Source organism: Pituophis catenifer, unplaced genomic scaffold (genome assembly GCF_029215685.1).
Source record: "Pituophis catenifer annectens isolate HBS135680 unplaced genomic scaffold, rPitCat1.0.hap2 SCAF_1, whole genome shotgun sequence".
NCBI lineage: Eukaryota > Metazoa > Chordata > Lepidosauria > Squamata > Colubridae > Pituophis > Pituophis catenifer.
The window spans coordinates 244,159,485-244,176,286 of NW_027256881.1; the positions used below are offsets into that span (position 1 = coordinate 244,159,485).

At 40.5% G+C, this 16,802-nt stretch overlaps 1 protein-coding gene across 1 annotated transcript in view; it reads left to right on the forward strand.

Annotated features, from left to right (window-relative positions):
• The window catches only part of CD151 (CD151 molecule (Raph blood group)), a 44,132-nt gene that overhangs the window by 8,835 nt on the left and 18,495 nt on the right, over positions 1-16,802 (forward strand). The window contains exons 2-3 of the mRNA XM_070932791.1: positions 10,257-10,358; positions 11,758-11,949. Coding sequence (XP_070788892.1) covers positions 10,275-10,358; positions 11,758-11,949 — 276 coding nt within the window. The 5' untranslated portion in view covers positions 10,257-10,274. The remainder of the gene's footprint in view (positions 1-10,256; positions 10,359-11,757; positions 11,950-16,802) is intronic.

Below are 16,802 nucleotides of genomic sequence, written 5' to 3' on the forward strand. Positions count from 1 at the left end.
AACAGATGTTTAAAAATGGAAAAAACAACAACATTGAAATGGAGATGATTAAAATTAGAAACCCAACAAAATAATTGATGGAATTGAGCGGATGTGTTTTTGGTCATGGATGCCAACCATACCTGGAAATGCCCTCCAGTACATGATTTCTGAGGGAAAAAGTACTAGAAATTAAACTTAGCTGAACCTTTGGTGATCTGTACATTTAAAGAGGCTGGATCCTTGTTAATACTTTGATTGAAGACCACGAAAAGATACTAGGGCTACTCTCTACAGTGAAAAATAGATAAAAATATCCTGCAGTGGCCAATCATTTCTATATTGCAACTGAGGAAACTACATGACTATTTCCACAAAGACACCAGAAGTTAAAATTGACTTGAGCTGCTTGATTTTCATCAAGGGTCACTCTTTGACCATTATATGAACAATTGAGAGGCTGAATTGAGCCTCTGGAACAGAATTTTAAACCCAGTTTTAAAGGAGAGTGACAAACGGTGCAGATATTGTGATGTTACACAGAGGTAAGTATTGGCTGTTCCAAGTCATATCACAATAAATAATTCTGTGTGGGTACAGGTGACACTCTTGAAATTGTATTTCTATGTGGCATTGACAAAAAACTACATAAAAGAACAGGTGTTAACTGCAGTTCAGAAGGCATTTGCACAAATGCATCTTGGGCTCCAGTTGTATCCATTTCTGGATCAAGAGGCCTTACTCACATATACTGATCCTTTGTCTCTTGTCTGGATTACTGCAATGTGCTCTACCTGGGATTTCTCTTGAAGATCACTCAGAAGCTACATCCTGGACAGTTACCGGCATTCCTCTGTGTGACCATGTAACATTTCTGTTTCAAGAGCTGCATTGGTTAGCAATAAGCTTCTGGGTACATTTTTTTTAAAAGACAGTAATTTAGTAAGATTTCCTCAATCTAATTTATGGACTCTACTCTCTGCATATCTAGCACTGGTGGTCATTAACATACCCTCAGATTTTGGTTCTCTCCAGATAGAAGAGAAACTCTAATCATCTAGTCTCCATTGTAATATGCCATTCTCAACCTCTTTGGTTTCACAATTATGATCTCTGGAGATGGTCTTTCTACCCAATCCAAAGGGGCAAAATTTGTTTTGATTTGATTAAACAATAAAGTGAACAGAATTCTGCTTCTTTCTTGAAACAGTTGTCATGTTTCTTTGATACTTGCTTTAAAAGCATCATAAGAGTCCCATTTTGAACTCCAGCCTTCGTGATTCCCCCTGCCCCAATTTCTTTTTATTTGATAGTAAAAAATCCAGTGGGCTATATTTCTAATAACTACTGAGAAGGTGGACGAGCATGTCCAGAGATCTGTTTTCCTTTTACATGTTCCTCCATCTGCCTTTGATAGCTCATCTTATACCAAGAAATATTAGGATAGTCACAATGTTGCAAGAGTTCATTTATAACGCTACCATCATAGTTATTTTCCTCAAAATACTCATTATATATTTTCTATGGAGTCTTAGAATTGAGCCCTAGGAAAGGATTGGGAGAAAAAAAGCCAATAGATTACTGACAATATGAGGCAAACAGTTGAAAGGATTTTTATTCAGAATCTTTTAAAGTTTTTTTTTTTAAAAAAAAAATCTCAGTTATGCACTTATAGAGAACCAGTTATCCAGTGAAAATTTTAAATGTCTAAGTTAAGATAGGGCAGGCTGCATGCTTTTGTATATCAGATGGGGAGAATCTTGTGCATGTCAGACACGCTCCAACAAAAACATATCAGGAAAAAAGTGTTAGCAAGAAACCTCCAAAGGGGCAGGCAGCTCTGTTACGTTTATATTAGGAAAGCAGCCAACCAGCTGATGGGAGTGCCAGTGTACAGAATATAATGGTTTCATTCTAAAAGCTTTTTGTGTGATTGATTCACAGGAGCCACTTCAGCAACCACTGAGATGAATGAGGGAACAATAAGAAATGAAGGGCTCGCATCTTTCAGTGAAGTGACAACAAGGCCCTAGAAAAAAGCTCTTTTTAATCTGGTCTAAGTCTGCCAAACGCAAAGGGAACTGTACACAATGTTCATTTGTAAAATGAAAGATATTTGTTTTTTGTAGGAAGAATTCCCCCCCCCCACAGCTTTTACAGGGACGGAGTAGGGTTGGAGACCCCCAGTATGACAACCTTGGGCCTCCAGGCATCTCTCTTCATGATCACCAAACTCCCTGCCCCACTTGACCATTTGCAATATAAAGCATTGAGTTCCAAAAAAAGAAGTGAAACTGCCATGCTGTAAGTCAAAGCATCAGACTTTCCTACCCAAAAATAAAATGAAGAATGATGGTTTCCTAGGGTTTTTTTTTTATTCATTTCAACTATATACTGAGCCATGGTGGCGTAGTGGTTAGAATTGCAGGCTGACTGCCCACTGCCAGGAATTCGATCCTGACCAGTTCAAGATTAACTCAGCCCTCCACCCTTCCAAGATCAGTAAAATGAGGACCCAGGTTGTTGGGGGAAATATGCTGACTCTGTAAACCGCTTAGTGAGGGCTGTAAAGCACTCTGAAGTGGCATATAACTCAAACTGCTATTGCTATTTATTTATCAAGGAAGCTTGATTCAAAGAACCCTTTCTAACTTTTCTTCATCCCCACCCCCGCCAGCCATATGGAAAATCACTCTTGTGGAAGTTGTGGAGTAATCATGCAAAATATTTATTTGGCCAAGAAATAGAGAGGGCACATTGGATATCATGTGCTCTGTCATGAGCATAATATGAATTATGAGCTTCCTAAAACAATATGGATACCTGGTAGGACAAGAAGCAATGGGTGAAAACTAATCAATGAGAGAAGCAACTTAGAACTAAGGAGAAATTTCCTGACAGAACAATCAGTGGAACAGCTTGTTATTGTGAAGTTGTGAATGCTCCAACACTGGAAGTTTTTAAGAAGATGTTGGATAACCATTGTCTGAAGTGGTATAGGGTTTCCTGCCTAAGCAGGGGTTGGACTAGAAGACCTCCAAGATCCCTTCCAACTCTTCTGTTCTGTTCTGTTCTGTTCTGTTCTGTTCTGTTCTGTTCTGTTCTGTTCTGTTCTGTTCTGTTCTATTCTATTCTATTCTATTCTATTCTATTCTATTCTATTCTATTCTACTCTACTCTACTCTACTCTACTCTACTCTACTCTACTCTACCCTACCCTACCCTACCCTACCCTACCCTACTCTACCCTACCCTACCCTACCCTACCTGCATTGACTAGGACTTGGATAAGTGTTTTAATGCACTGTAATATATTCACTTAGCTGCTTGGCTGAGGACTAGTTCCATCCATCTGGAATTTCTTCCATGAAATATTTTGTAGCCTTTATCTTATGCCCTGGCTGTGAAATACAGTGATGCATTTCCCCCCTAATTGGAAAATTGACATTTCTTTCGCTTAGTAAATGTCTAGTTTGCCTGTCTTGGAAAAGCTGAAGGAGACTTACAGAATAAAACCACATATCACACTCTCCCAGTCCGATGACACCCAGATGTGTTCATGGCCAGAATAGCCATAGGATAATAAGAACTGTAGTCTAGTACATTAGGAAAGCAGACTTGTACACAAATCATACTGCTTGAGAATTTTCAAACAAATAAAGGAGAATATTTGTAGCTCAGGGTTGCCAAGAGGGGCCCTTGGTGCTCTCTGATCTTGCTTGTTTTCTGGCAAAGGTTTCATTACCCAAACTAGGTAACATTGTTGACTAGCACTGATGATGATATCTAGTTTAGGTAATGAAATATCTACAAGAAAACAAGCTCAGAAAGCATCAAGGACCCCTCAATTTTCAAACGGATATCCAATAAATTTGAAGGGCATCTGGTTGTGGAAGGCTGATGTAAACTGTTTTCTGCTAGGAAAGTTTAGCAAGAAACTTTTATATTATCAAGAGCTTCCTCCCACTGCCACAAAAAGGAATAGTAATTGCCCATTTCTAAGGCTCTGGGCAACAATTAAGCTTTTTATTATTCCTAAAACTGGAGGAACAAGGCTGTAATATTTCTGGAGAGCAGTGTTTATTATGCTCTTGTTTTGCATGAGCTGTAGCTTCTAAATCTACATAAGATTTATTTTACCTCTATTTCCTAAACTCCCGCTTTGGGTTTAGATCTAGCCTCAAGATAGGCTACAAAGAAATAGCTTCAGGAGCTGCTTTCTTTATTACCATACAAGTTGAGACAAGTGTGAAGGGCAAGGAGTGTGAGTATAAAGATGGTTATAATTATAAAAGAGAGTGATGATGTGAGCAGATGACTTTGTTGAGATTCTTGTTTATAATTAATAATTCAGTGCTTAGCATATGCGAGGTAAGAGAAAATTCTAGTTTGACAGGTGTTCTACCCAATTTTGCATCTACAGTATGCCTTGGGACAGTCTCTGGGCTCACACGTTGCCAGAGGATAGCGTGTTTTGATTAGCAAGCATGAACCCATCTACTCCCTTTTCCCCCCAGCTTCAAGATGGCTTACAGCAGAGGTGTCAAACTCGCATCGTCACATGATGTATCGGGATTTTTCCCCCTTTTGCTAAACCGGATGGCTGCCAGGGCAAGCACGTGATGCATCCGGCCCACAGGCCGCAAGTTTGACACCTCTGGTTTACAGTATTCTTGAGAACAAAACCCTATAATTAAGTGGCATAAGGCAAAAAGAGACTGCTGGAACTTGCCATCGATGAGATAATTTTTTACCAAATGAGTGTAGGTGCCTCAATAAATCTGCTACTGAATAGCTTTTAAGCTTTTATTTTTGTTTCCTTATCCCTGAGGTATATTTTTCTCTTAGTCTCTCCTTCCTTAAAGTGCACCTAAACTATATTTAACATTGGTAGATTGATGTGAATAAGCTCAAGTTAATAGCCAGCAGGTTTTTTTTGTCTGTGTATATGTTGTGTGTTTTTAATTATTAGCATTTTATCCTGCCACAGAAAAGGGGGAAATTCACAATGCTATTTTCTCAGAATGATATTACAAAACTTGTATTCTACTGAATTGGTTAGTTAAAAAGCTATTAGTAAATAATACTTCCTTAGTAAAGGAAGGCTGAGGAGTGGGAAAGATGCACCCTTTTTGTAGAGCTAAGAGTGAAATGAAGGGAGGGAGGGAGGGGAGGAGTTAGAGCAGTGATGGCTAACCTTTTCCAGGCTGAATGCCCAAAGTGCGCATGCCCGAACCCCCCCAAATACAATGCACGTGGGGGGCCTGCACATGCACCCCACCCACCATGCATGCACATGGCCCCCAGCATGCGCCCCCCCCGTGCATGTGCACGCCTCCGCCCCCCGCACATGCATGGCAGAGACCCAAAGACCAGCTGGCCGGAGGGAGGCGTGTGCGCTTGTGCAGTAGAGCTGAACTGGGGTGACGGCTTGTGTGCCATCAGAGAGAGCGCTGCGTGCCACCTCTGGCACACGTACCATAGGTTCGCCATCACGGAGTTAGAGGAATCGGAGGAATCATCTAATTCTAAGCCCTTGTTTCTTTGCCTGCAACTTCACTTATCTGTATGCAATTGCTGGTCTCTTGTGCCAACCAGGTGTGACTAGTCAAAAACCCACTATATACTATAGCCTCAGCATTTTGCTATTATGAGACAAGCGGTGCTATTAGGCTTGGAATCAGTTAAAATAAATGGATTTCAACTTGGAAAAATTGAGTCCTTTTGAAGAAAGAGATCAGGTTCCCAATTCATAGATATAAAGCCTCAGCAGACATAACACTGAAAATGGCCTTTTATCTTGATTTCAGTGCAGAAGAGGATTATTATAGTATTACGGTAGTATTTGATGTTTGCTTCTTAAAATATTTTAATGATTTTTAAAAAATCTTTGGTGTACCTATTAAGTTGAACAAACTGTTTTGAAATGTATCAGTCTAATAGGTGTTGGAATCTTAGATAGAAATGCTTTATGAAAAGCCCTTATGCAGAACTCCTCAAAGAAGATTAGTAATAACTATGCAATGAACTATGGATGTATTTTCTTCCTAACTCCTCTCTCTGGCTTGCTTTGGCTGAATGATTCTGCCATGCACCTGTGCATAACTGCAAGAAACCAGCTGGTATTTTATTGGAGTCTCTTTGCACGTATGTCTAAATAACAAGAAAGTGTTGCCTGCAGGATGTTTGCAGCCTTTCTTGGTGATGCATATCTTGAAATATGTATGAATGGCTCCAGATACTTCTGCATGTTACAGTTTGCATGAGCTTGTGCCATTGAGCTGATAAATCAACCTTTGTGGGCTGGATGAGAAGATGGTGTTTTAGAATGAAATGCAAGCCATCAAGATATTGCAGGTTCCCCTAGAGAGCTATCTTTTGTGGATCATCTGATGGCTGATGGCTCAGTTGTCCTTCTCAGAAGGACAGGTTGGAACAGTTGTCTGGGACCTCTTTCAATTCTTTGGTCCCAACATGAAATCTGCAGCAGAAGATTGGCTTGACTCCAATGTTTTGCTGGGACTAAAAATCAACCATAATCTGGGTGAGAAAGCAGGGCATAATTTGGATATATGGATGAACCACCCCACCTCTGCAGAGGAGTTTCCCTCCAGATTTGTCATTTCCATTTTCAATTTCCTTTCCCATAAGCTTGGAGGGAATGGCAAGATTAATTAATTGTTTGGATTAATTTTGTAAGCATTGTGCAGACAAAGCCATAACATAGAGAAACTCAAATAGTCAGGTATGAGCATACTGTAATTTCCAGGAATCATGAGCATGGCTTTTAGCAGAAGTAGAACAAGAGGCCCTAGAAGAAACATATTAACCTCTTGTTTAGGTTGTCTAATTCATTTATGCAGTATTGAAAAATCCACATTTCCTTGGAAGAAGTGCATGCAAATTCTGATATCAGAAAGATAACTGAGGTGCATACAGAACTGTAGTGCTAGCTAAGAGATGGAGAATCTTTTCAAATTTTCAATCTTTGGAATGTTAAGAGCATGTTGTTCAGAGGTGGGTTTCAGCAGGTTCTGACCGGTTCTGGAGAACCGGTAGCGTAAATTTTGAGTAGTTCAGAGAACCGGTAAATACCACCTCTGACTGGCCCCGCCCCCATTTATTCTCTGCCTCCCGAGTCCCAGCTGATCAGGAGGAAATGGGGATTTTGCAGTAACCTTCCCCTGGAGTGGGAGGGAATGGAGATTTTACAGTATCCTTCCCCTGGAGTGGGATGGGAATGGAGATTTTACATGCCCACCATGCCACGCCCACCAAGCCATGCCATGCCCACCAAGCCACACCCACAGAATCGGTAGTAAAAAAATTTGAAACCACCACTGATGTTCTCACAAAACATCTACAATGAAACTTTCCTGTGCACTAAATTGGCATCCCAGGAGGCATGTTCAATACAGGATGCCAATTTATTAGAAAACAGCTGCTGTTGTTCTCCCTATCTAGTCCCTTCACAATGTTTTCTAACATCCCAGCTTTCCACTTTTGCTCATGCAAATAGACACACTTCCAAACAAAGCACTGAACTATAGCCACCCACCCACCTCTTTTTTAAAAAAGTGCTTCTGGCATAAATATTTTGTAAGAGGCTAGCACTGTGCTATAACTTCAGGAGACCAAGGAACCCAATGGGCACTAAGGAAGGTGCCTACAAATGCCAATTTTTCTACCTAAAGATTAATCAACTTTGCATCTCCAGTGCACCATGAAAAAGTGAGTTTGTTCCAGCTGATGTCAAAGGAAAGCATGAACCTGCAAAGATAGAATTACCAAAAGAGCATGATTGGTTCTAATAGTATTCCCAGTGGCTTGCCAGTTTCATTGCAAGAACAGTCTTGCTATACTCTGAAATGCTGCTTTCTGGCCAGGACAACTGGAGAGAGCAGTGATAGTTCCATGATTCACTGCCCATTAACGGGGCATTAATCATGCTGCTTTTTGAATTTCCAGCTGCTTTTTGGCTACAGCATTAAAACCAGTTAGTGCCTTTTAAAACTGTCTGTGAAATCCCACTGATTTTACAAGCTTCTGGAAATTTAGAAGGAACATAACTATCTCTTGAAGTGCTGAATTGTTTCCTGTGATAAAAATGGGGAAGCAGTAATAGAAGTGGAGCAGTTTGCAGTAACATCGGATCATATCTGAAATCTCATTTCTTATGATGCTCTTATGATGCTCAGAAGAAAAAAATAGACTGAAATGTAGGGTTGGCTGGGTTTAAAGATTTTCCTCTGGAAAGAACTATTTTTAATTCCTGGCAGTTTGGAGATTCTGGAGTGTTGGTTCCAATGTTTTTAGTTGATATTTCCGTAAAGGTAAAGCCAGTTTATGTTTTAATGTAATTTATTTATTGAATTTATTTGCCCCCCATGTCATTTTGAAATTATATACTCCTTGTGATTGATACCACTAAATAGTTAGTGATAGTTCCCACAGTTAGTTACTGTAGGAAGGAAGTGAAGAGGAAGAAAGTTTAGGGGAGAAGAGAAAATAACAAACCAAATATGACAGTTTATGGGGATGTTTTGAAGACATTCCACCTTAATTAACTTGCTGTAAGTCTGGCTGAGAATTTGCCGTTTGAAAAATAGGGATGTTTTTATCTCATCTTAGCCTTAATGATGCCTTCCTGAAAGCCATGGTTTTCTTGCTTCTTAGATTGGTTAATTATATGGGGCTTGACAACAGTTCTATCCTGTATGTCCTGGGAACAGTAAATCTCTCACTATTTACAAGCAATAAATCTCTGGGAAGCCTAATAGAAGTAGGATACTGGAATGTGAAGGGATGCATAAGGGGAGCACAGACATGTTTCATGATGACTGGGTTGACAGCAAGCCAAGACTGGAGCATTCTGTCCCTGATACTATCTTGGGTGCATGCAGTCATCTCCCAGTCTTTCCTTTTGTTTGTGAATAAGATCCTCTGCCAATTATGCCGTCACCTGTCCTAAGAGAAAAATCATTTGCTCTCTACTTGTGCAGTTGGGCAAAAGGAACTGATTGGAGTAGAGATGAAAGCATTCCCATTTTTTTCTTCAGAAAAATGTCCCATGTTCTGGGGAGACAGAAGAGCTTTCTAAATGTGAGAGACCAAAACTGGGGGGGGGGGGGAGTGTTTGTAGTGCAAACTCCTATTTATATTCAATCCAGAGTGCCTCTTTAACTTGAAACACCCATGTAAAGGGGTCCTTGATGCTCTGTGAACTTGCTTGTTTTCTTGCAGACGTTTCATTATCCTAATCAGGTAACACTATCAGTGCTAGTGATATTACCTAGTTAGGGTAATAAAACATCTGCAGGAAAACAAGCAAGCTCAGAGAATCCGAAGAACTTCTTATTTCAACCCTGAACTACAAATGTTCTCCTTTATTGAAACCTAAGAGAGCACATTCTTATACATTTGCTCTCTTTCTCTCACTTGTGTGTATATAGCCTTCTGGTAAGAATTCAAGATGCTGGTCATAATTTACTAAAACCTGTGACAGAACTCTCAGCCCTCATCATGGCCAAAGTGGAGAAAGGCATAAAACTTGGAAAGGGAGTTTTAATTTGGCTTCCTTTAGAGAAAACTACCCACAGGAGACCATCAGTGAAAGGTTGCCATCAGGGGTAGGATTCTACCGGTCCGGACTGGTTCAGGTGAACCGGTAGCTCCGACGATCAGCTGGGAGCAAACTGGTTCACTCCAATGATCAGGTTTGCCCACCCGTCTGCCTCTGTGCTTTACTGACTTATATCTTCTCAGCTGATTTGCACAGCAGAGTGGATTGCCGCACCTCAGCTGTGTTACTCCCCAGCAGTAACATGAAAAGTAAGTTTTCATAAAGTTGTGCACGCGTGCACATCAGTCACCGAACTGGTTGTTAACCTGGCAGGATCCCACCACTGGTTGCCATGTGGATGATCCTGAGTCTGCCTGTCTCTTGTAAATGTGTTTGAGTGCCTGCAATTTCCAGCATAACACAAACGTATGCAGAAACAATAGAAGAGGAGAGCAGAAACGTACACACAACGCACTGTATTATTTTGTTATAGAAGGAAATGCAGACCCTCCCTATGGTCACTGTCGGTAAAAGAGTCCCACAAGCATGCTCTGCATTCTTTCCCTAACATATTTCCTATATGGTGTATTGCAGCCATGCCAGCTGGGTTGTCATTGTGTAGAGAAATGCAGAATGATCATGCTTGCACAAAATAAAACACAGAAAGAAAGGCTTCTTCATGGGTTTGATGTTTTGCTTTCTTCTTCCTTTACAGTTCTGTTGATTTGTGACCATGCGTGAATACAGTGAAAGCAAGGAGACATGTATGACCATCTGTCTCAAATACCTGCTGTTCATCTTCAACTTCTTCTTCTGGGTAAGGAACTGCTATTTGGGGTACTTTCCTGCATCATGCTGTAAATCTAGGGGGTTTTTTTGGGGAGGGAAGCGTAATTAAAGTTAATCTAATGTAGTACTGTGGGCTAGAGTGTTAGATTTGGATTGCAAAGACCCAGGTCCAAGTCCACTCTCAGCCATCTCCACTTGCTATTGAAAAAAAAATGGAAGGAGGGAGTTATGTATGTTGCCTTGAGCCTTTACAGTAGGGGTGTTAAACTCAATTTCCTTCAGGGCTGCATTGGGGTTGTGTTTGACCTCAGGGGGGCGGGATGGGCATGGCCAAAGTGGGTGTGGCCAGTTCAAGGTCACTTCTATCAGGGCCGCCTGTGGAGGCCTGAGTGCTCTGTCAGCAAAAATGGAGCTCGGGAGGGCCGCACACTGGTTGCAGGAGGCCATGGCAGCCAAAAATGGAGCTAGGGGGGCCATTTTTGCTGGCAGAAGCACCACAGGCCAGTCCTTCATTGTTTCCAGGGTGGCCCCGCGGGCCAGATCTAAGTACCTCGCAGGCTGGATCCGACTCCAGGCCTTGAGTTTGACACCCCTGCTTTAGAGGAAAGGCGACATAAATCTAATAAATGCATGATATTGATCTGCCTTTATTCTGTTTTTAAGAATGACTGAGATAAGGTATTCAGGCAATCATTTGCCTTAGCGTGTATGTACCTTTTCTGCTCAGAGGGCTGCAATTTTCTAAAAATGACAAGTAATTGGTGATTGAGGAAGGTGGCATCTGAAACTTTCATTTGTACAGAAGATAATTTTTTCCCCCTGAACTTAAGTCACTGGTTTAAATCCCTGCACTGGATTAGGAGTTACCTTCTTTTTTCCTTGTTTGAACTCCATGCTGCATAGCCTGGAAGCCCACCAAAAGAGTTTCAAAAGCTTAATAATGGGGTTCGAGATAACATTTAGGAGATAACATATTGGAAGGTCCTTGAAACACAAATATATGGGGTTTTTGTGTTCAGGCTATGTAATGAATTGTTTCTGTGCTTGTGTGGTTCAGATACAGTTTCCTAAATTGAGGTTTATGTCCTTTTATATTCACCAAGAAACATTATTGCCTTTGCCAGGCATTCTAAGCTCTTTACAAAATGCTTAGTTTTGATTTCTTGATTGGATAAATTCCTAATCATATAACCCAGAGAAAAGTGAAAGTGAAAAAAAATGCTTAGACATATTCCGGGAATTCAAATCTAAAACTCTTAAAGTTGCCAAGGTTGAAATAAGCTATGCTATAATACCCACAATTTCTAGACACAGTCCAGTGCATGTGGATGACACCAGTTTGAAGAAAATTAGACAAGGTGGTTCTGGGACATTTGAATGCAGATATCTTTCACTCATCCTGTATGTGTTTCTCTCTCCCTCTTTAGCTGGCAGGCGGAGCTGTGATGGCAGTGGGCATCTGGACCCTAGCTGAGAAGAGTGACTACATTAGTCTCTTGCAGTCCAATATATACCTGGCAACAGCCTACATTCTGGTGGTGGCAGGTGCTGTTGTCATGATTACTGGCATATTGGGTTGCTGTGCAACCTTCAGGGAACAACGGAGCCTGCTGAAAGTGGTGAGTTTCTCTTATTTAAATGGACTACATCTGGAACGCAGAAAGCGAAGGGGAACGTGTTTAGTCAGACGAAGGGCAAGCTAAATTAGAAAAGAAACCCAGATTTGGGACAGCTCAAAAAAACAACTACTGTTTCTGTGTTAGTTTATTTTAGTTCATATATTATAGGAAATTCTAAATATGGAACAGCAAAATACAGATCAGTTTTGCTCCAGCAAAATTATTCGGTGGGAAAAACTTGCATCTTTTTTTGATAGAGAAAAAAACAAATGTACCGAATTGGTTGTGTTGCTGTCCTTTTTCTATACATATGATATGACAAAGAGCAGGGCAAAAGAGAGGTATTCTGAGAGCTTTGGCCCAAAGCATTTGGAGGGTGCCATGTTGGGGGAAAGGTTGTTATAGTTTAAAGATCAAGTCACCCTTGAGGATATTTTTGAAGTTCTTCTAGCAGCTTCAGAAGATGTTGGTGTTGGACGTGGTTTGCAAGCCAGGCCATTCCACTCTGGCTGCACACAAGAACTCCCTGTGTTGGAAAATTATCCCTGTTTGTTTCTCTTCCCCAAAGCCAAAAATTACAGATTAAAAGTTGGTACAGTCTTTTAGGTTGTTTTGCCATAGAAAACTAATACTTCTCTTTCGGGGAAGAAAAGAGCTGTTTGTTTCTGCATTTTCTGCTCTAAGTGGCTGGCTGTGACAGGTCGATTGTCTCCTGATTTGGGGCCAGCAGTTCATTTGGCCTGGCTGGCTTTGGCTTCAGCTGTTTCTGCCAAGTCTGAGCTCAGCCCATATTTCAAGCATCTCTGTGATTAGAATAAAGAGCTGTGCACTTGTATATTCCCATTTCTTTCTTATTGAACATTAAGATGAATGGATATGATGGCCCACCGTGATGAGTGAACATCAAAGGACGAGTGGGTCTCTTGTGGGCTTAATGATTCAAATCTGGTATCAAATGCCTTGGAAAGAAGGCACAGACTTCAAAATACATTTTCTTCCTTTACCTCTGATGATGAATCCCCTCCATTTCTTCTCCTGCCCCCCTCCCAATTGCTGTGTAAGTCACTTGTTGCCATTCCAAGAGCAGGCTGTTGAGGGGGAAGTCTTTATGATCCCTATAAAATGGGTTGGCAACTCTTTTAATGGCCACAATGACTAAGTTTCGACTTGCATCTTAGTGATATTAGGCATGTTCCTCATATCTGTAAGTTCAAAATAAACTCAAAATTCTCCCACTGCAAAACTTAAACCTATTGATAGGCATTCTTCCTCCCTTCTAGCTCACCTCAATAATGACCTGATGGAATTTTTTCCCATATTTTTCCCTCTGTCAGTTATAACTTTGATAAATTGTCATCCACATTTAAGCATTCATAATAGGGTGTGATGTTGGTCTTTTCTGGGAGGGAGTTGACAAAGATTGGGCTACAGTCAGGTTTGTGTGTCTGTGTCTGTGTGCGTGCGTACACACCTTCTGGTCAGTATTGACACCGGGAGATTGCCTGGACTAATCCCTGCAATTTTCTTGGCAAAGTTTTTCAGAAGTGGTTTGCCATTACCTCCTTTCTAGGGCTGAGAGAGAATGACTGGCTCAAGGTCACCAACTTGTCTTGTGTCTAAAGCAGGACTAGAACTCAGTCTTCTGCTTTCTAGCTTGGTGCCTTAACTACTATACCAAACTAACTCTAGAATCAGTTTGTTTGTTTGTTTGTTTGTTTGTTTGTTTGTTTGTTTGTTTGTTTTAAAAAATACTTGGGACTTTTGTAGACCCAAGTCTGTTCTTGCAAAAAAGAGAATTGTACTTTACAACTTGCTGGCTTCCTTTTAAAAATTCTATTTAAATATTATTTTTAAAAATATCAAAAGTAAAATCTAGCATATAGCAAGAAGGCTAGCAAACAGTTGAGAGATATCTGCAAGTGCCAGATGCAGATCTCAATTCCTACTATGTCAATTGCTAGATCACAACTGACAAGGATTTGTTGTGATTCTATAGATCAGTCTTTCTCCTGCTGGCAGAGGATGATCACAGTTCTCGGTCAACATATTTAGAAGGCATCACATTTGAGAAGAGCATTACTGACCTTTGATGTTCTACAAAAGAAACAGCTGTGTCCTGTTTAATTTGGGAACCATTGGCTCTAATCATCTCTTAATGGAAAGAAAAATATAATTTAATTGGGCCATATGTGTACATCAGAGGAGGAGAACTTCAGGAATACAAGCATAAGAATCAGTTTTCTAGCTCATTGGCGAGTTGTTTCTTTTTTAAAGATCTCAGCTGCTAGAAGGATGACGTCAGTAACATTACTTATTCTGTTTCCAAAAGTGACCTGTGGGTTAAGGCGTGTTTTTGTTCTATTTGCAACTCCTTTTAGTATGAAGTCCAGTCTTGAGTTAGCTAGCTCTCTCTTTGTTTACTCGTGCCTGTGGTATGAAAGGACATCTTGTCCAGCACACAGATGGTCAAGGCTTCAACAAACTTTGTGGGATGTGAAGGGCTGAGATCAGCCAAGAGAAAAAAAAAAGTTTGAGGTTTATTACCCTGTTTCCCTGAAAATAAAAATCCCCAATCGGGCTTTTGAGCGCGTGCGCTAAAATAAGCACCCTCTGAAAATAAGCCCTCCCCAAAAATATTTAAATGCATGCGCAGCTGGCCCCGCCATTTCATCTGGTTAGGGAGACAGAGCTGGAAATCAGGTAAGACAGCGAAGGACCCCCGTCTTGCCCCTCACGCCCCAAAATAAGACTTCCCTGAAAATAAGGCCAAGCATTTATTTTGGGGTTCAAAAAAATATAAGACAGGATCTTATTTTCAGGGAAACAAGGTTTTTAACTGAATAAATGTGTTTAGGTTTTAGTCTTCAATTGTGTTTACTACTAGTATGGACCAATGTATAAATTAAAGGGTGGAACCCCCCCCCCCAAATAAAATTAGCCAGAATAAAATTAGAAACTAAGAGGAAATTAAGAAACACTGCAACAACTACAATAACCAACACAACTGTTTCATAATATTTTTAATGAAGTCCATTATCTTAAAACAACATAGCATATAACACTTAAGAACCAGTATAGGGAGACGGCTAAGATATTGGACTAGATGTGGGGAGACTGAGGATCTAGTCTTCCCTTAGCCACAGTAGCTCATTGGGTGACTTTGGGATGATTTTGTTCATAACTCAGCTAGCCTCACATTGTGAGTGTAATGGAGAAAAATAAATCTGTTGTGCTTAGTCATAAAATACATATGAAATAAAAATATTAAGCTTAAATTAGTATTGTCATTTAATACTGGATGAAATATTAAATGCTCAAATAATATTAGGGGACTGGAGGCTAAAACATACGATGAACGGTTGCAGGAACTGGACGTGGCTAGCCAGTGAAGGATACTTGCTTCCATCAGAATCTGATTTTCTTTTTAAGGCAAGGGGATCTAGATGTAATTTAGGGGCCAAGGCAGGTTAAAATAGCAGAGGGCAGATGGAAGTTATAAGGGGATCGAAGGATAAGTATCAGCAATTTGAATTTTGTCCAGGGTCAAACTAGAAACCATTGGAGCTTTGTCTCTGCTGCCAGAAGACAGACATTCTAGTGTCCCAGTTCTACCTCACAACTAACTTCAATTCTTGAGTATTTAGCAAGAATGACTTCATGTATAATCTACCGCAGTAATCTAACTTGAAGATGTCAGCGCATGGGCAATTCTTCCCAGGCTGTTTTTATCCTAGAGGTGCTACACATAGCAGGTCACTTTTGGTTGATATAAGTGGTCCAGCATCAAATCAGACATACTGGGCATGCTGTGAGTTCCCATTGTTGAAGCAGGAGGCTCCAGGAAATGTGAGACATGCAGCAGTAGTACCACCAATGTGTCATAGCTGAGTTGTCTGTTTTCTTTAGTGGCCGAATTGTTGAGATGAAGGCTGGCTGTACTACTAGGCAAAATGAGAAACTAGGAACTAGAGTGTGTTGAAAGACAAAGATGTGTATCTCATAAAGTCCACTCTTTTATTTCTAAATTACTCTACTGCCTTATAGTGCAGAAAGAGGAAGTTCATCCATCTCTAGTGTTGAACTTAGCCAGCTGTCCAGACAGCTCTGTATGTAAAGAAATGAATGTAGGTTGTTGTTACCTTGTCCTTTGCTTTAGGCAGCAAATTGTTTGGACCAACAATGTTAGAAATTGAGCTACAAAGAGAGTACCATCATTGCAGAAGAAGAAGTAATCTGCTCTAATACGTCTTTGAATTGCTTCCCTCTGGGAGATTGTTCACGTTTTGTGGCATTAAATCTGTTTTCTTAAAAGAACTGCGTTTTATCTTCCCTAAACTCTCTGTGAAAGACTATTCAGTATCCTGAATCCAAAGCACTGCTTATACATGGAAGGATGAATAAAGCTGGTGGTAGTCTTTTGAACATTTGAATCCAAGTTTTATTTAAATTAATCAGAGTTAACTATGTGCTTAATTAAAAGCAAGTTATAATAGATTCAGTGGTGCAATGTGTTATGGTATCTGGAACATGAAGCACTCCAATTGTCAAAGCATCACAGTAGACGCCGTCATTAAATCTTACTCCCTACTGTGCATTTCAAGCAAATGCAAGAAGGCTGGATAAATAGCAAAAAAGCCATAAATGCGAAGAAGTTTTTAGTCTAACAGTGCCCTCAAGTCCTGCCTTCTTTATATGTTAGTCCTCAAATTTAAGACCTGGGCTTCTCCTCTTGAATTTCTGAGTCAAAGGCCATGTTTGCTCAATTCCTGACTTTGAATTCTTGACTATTTACCCCTGTTTAGCTAAAGGACTTGCTGTGGCAAATGTGCAGGCTGATGACCAGAAGCAAAGAC